Genomic DNA, 2500 nt, shown 5'->3' with positions numbered 1-2500 from the left:
CCTCTGGCCTCGTGGTGCGTTCAGGCCCAACAGCACTCTGCACCCTCTGGCCTCGTGGTGCGTTCAGGGCCCAACAGCACTCTGCCCTCTGGCTGAAGTTTGTCTCCGGTGAGCTCACAGGAGACAAACTTCAGTTCCCACAAAAACTTTTAACGACCAATTTTTGGGTCAACAAGTGTTTGTTGCTGCTGCAGAATCACTTTCACTCTGAGTGATTTCTGCTTGTTCTGAACATCTCTGAAGGTCTCGTTATCTCTGTAGGACCGGAGTAAAGTACTCGTAGTAAAACTTCATGTACTCGTGCGTAGCGGTACAAATACCTGGGTTTGGCTTTAAGACCTTTGTGACGTGATTTACAGTCTGTTGTTGGTTCCATCAGCGTTTTATTAAATCTACTAAAATAAACTTTGTCTTCTGGATGAAGCGGCTCAGAGCGACGCGGCGCTTCACGTCCAGAACATCCTGAACTTTTCATAGAAGTACTTTTACTTCCACGTCAAACAGACCTGCAGGCCGCAGTGTTGCATCGTCCTCTGCAGCTCTGAAGGTCGTCAGATCGAAGCCCGACGTCCATAAAAAAGTACGAGGCGAGAATCCTGGAGGTGGAAAAACTAAACAAATAAATCAGAGTCCAGACGGATGAAGAGCGATCGCGGCTCCTCTGCTGTGGATCTATTTATCTGACAGCAAGCGGAGGATCTCACACACAAAACTTACTTTTGCATCATCAGGGACGTAAACAACAACAACAACAACAACAACAACTCTCCAGGCCGACGTCTTCACATTAAATATCAAACACGAAGAAAAAACATGTCGAGTCCAGCTGGAGAGTTTCAACCTGAAGCTCTTGGAGCTTAGAATAAGACTCCTCCCACACTCAGAGTAAGACTCCTCCCACACTCAGAATAAGACTCCTCCCACACTCAGAATAAGACTCCTCCCACACTCAGAATAAGACTCCTCCCACACTCAGAGTAAGACTCCTCCCACACTCAGAATAAGACTCCTCCCACACTCAGAATAAGACTCCTCCCACACTCAGAATAAGACTTCCCACACTCAGAGTAAGACTCCTCCCACACTCAGAATAAGACTCCTCCCACACTCAGAATAAGACTCCTCCCACACTCAGAATAAGACTCTTCCCACACTCAGAGTAAGACTCCTCCCACACTCAGAATAAGACTCCTCCCACACTCAGAGTAAGACTCCTCCCACACTCAGAATAAGACTCCTCCCACACTCAGAATAAGACGTCTTCCAAGGGCGGAGGCGTCTCCGGTCTCGCTCTACGGAGACACGTCGCACAACATGGCCGCCGTACTTTCCTCCCTCTCCTCTTGACCTCTTCCTCCTCTTCTTAACCCCTTCTCCTCCTCTTCTCCTCTTCCTCAGGGGAACATCTCTGGTCTGACGGGCACGATGGACTTTAAGGACGGCGGCTCCAACTCTCACGTCCAGTTTGAGATCCTCGGCTCCAGCTTCAGCGAGACCTTCGGCAAAGACATCAAGCGGGTGAGTTCAGGGCGAGCTGGGAGGAGGCGGGGCTAACGGACGACATGCCCGCAGCGCTAACGGCGCCCGCGGCTCATCTCTCATGGGTTCATCTCTCATGGACTCATCTCTCATGGACTCATCTCTCATGGGTTCATCTCTCATGGGTTCATCTCTCATGGGTTCATCTCTCATGGGTTCATCTCTCATGGACTCATCTCTCATGGACTCATCTCTCATGGGTTCATCTCTCATGGGTTCATCTCTCATGGACTCATCTCTCATGGGTTCATCTCTCATGGTCTCATCTCTCATGGGTTCATCTCTCATGGTCTCATCTCTCATGGTCTCATCTCTCATGGTCTCATCTCTCATGGGTTCATCTCTCATGGACTCATCTCTCATGGTCTCATCTCTCATGGACTCATCTCTCATGGACTCATCTCTCATGGTCTCATCTCTCATGGACTCATCTCTCATGGTCTCATCTCTCATGGACTCATCTCTCATGGACTCATCTCTCATGGACTCATCTCTCATGGTCTCATCTCTCATGGTCTCATCTCATGGGTTCATCTCTCATGGGCTCATCTCTCATGGGTTCATCTCTCATTGACTCATCTCTCATGGTCTCATCTCTCTTGCTGGCAGAAGAAATACAGAAAGAAGAACTTTTTATTTTGTTGTTGGAGGCAACAGAAGCGACATCGAGTCAAAGAGATGAGAAGTGAGGACGGATAGATGGAACAACACAGGAGGGGAGGAGGGGAAGAGGAGGGAGGGGGGAGGGGGGGGGGAGGAGGCGGAGGAAAAGGGGGAGAGGAGGGGGGGAGGCGCCATGAAGGGAAACGACATTTCAATCTCCATCAGATCTGGACGAGGGCATGTTGCTTTGAGAGAGGAGACCCAGAGGAGAGATGGAGGCTGTGATAACGCCAACAACAGTGTGTGTGTGTGTGTGTGTGTGTGTGTGTGTGATATCTCGCCGCCAGGCGGGCGACAT

At 50.0% G+C, this 2500-nt stretch overlaps 1 protein-coding gene across 1 annotated transcript in view; it reads left to right on the top strand.

Moving 5' to 3' along the window:
- Positions 1 to 2500, top strand: part of LOC137779422 (glutamate receptor ionotropic, delta-1-like) — a 58118-nt gene that overhangs the window by 32090 nt on the left and 23528 nt on the right. Inside the window, 1 exon segment of the mRNA XM_068567133.1 lies at positions 1399 to 1518. Within this exon segment, the coding sequence (XP_068423234.1) occupies positions 1399 to 1518 (120 nt within the window).

The sequence above is a fragment of the Clinocottus analis genome, unplaced genomic scaffold, assembly GCF_023055335.1.
Source record: "Clinocottus analis isolate CAN_PGR_092001 unplaced genomic scaffold, fCliAna1.0.p SCAF_78, whole genome shotgun sequence".
Classification (NCBI taxonomy): domain Eukaryota; kingdom Metazoa; phylum Chordata; class Actinopteri; order Perciformes; family Cottidae; genus Clinocottus; species Clinocottus analis.
Note: the sequence above shows the minus strand (reverse complement) of the source record. Positions and strands in the feature narration are given on the sequence as shown.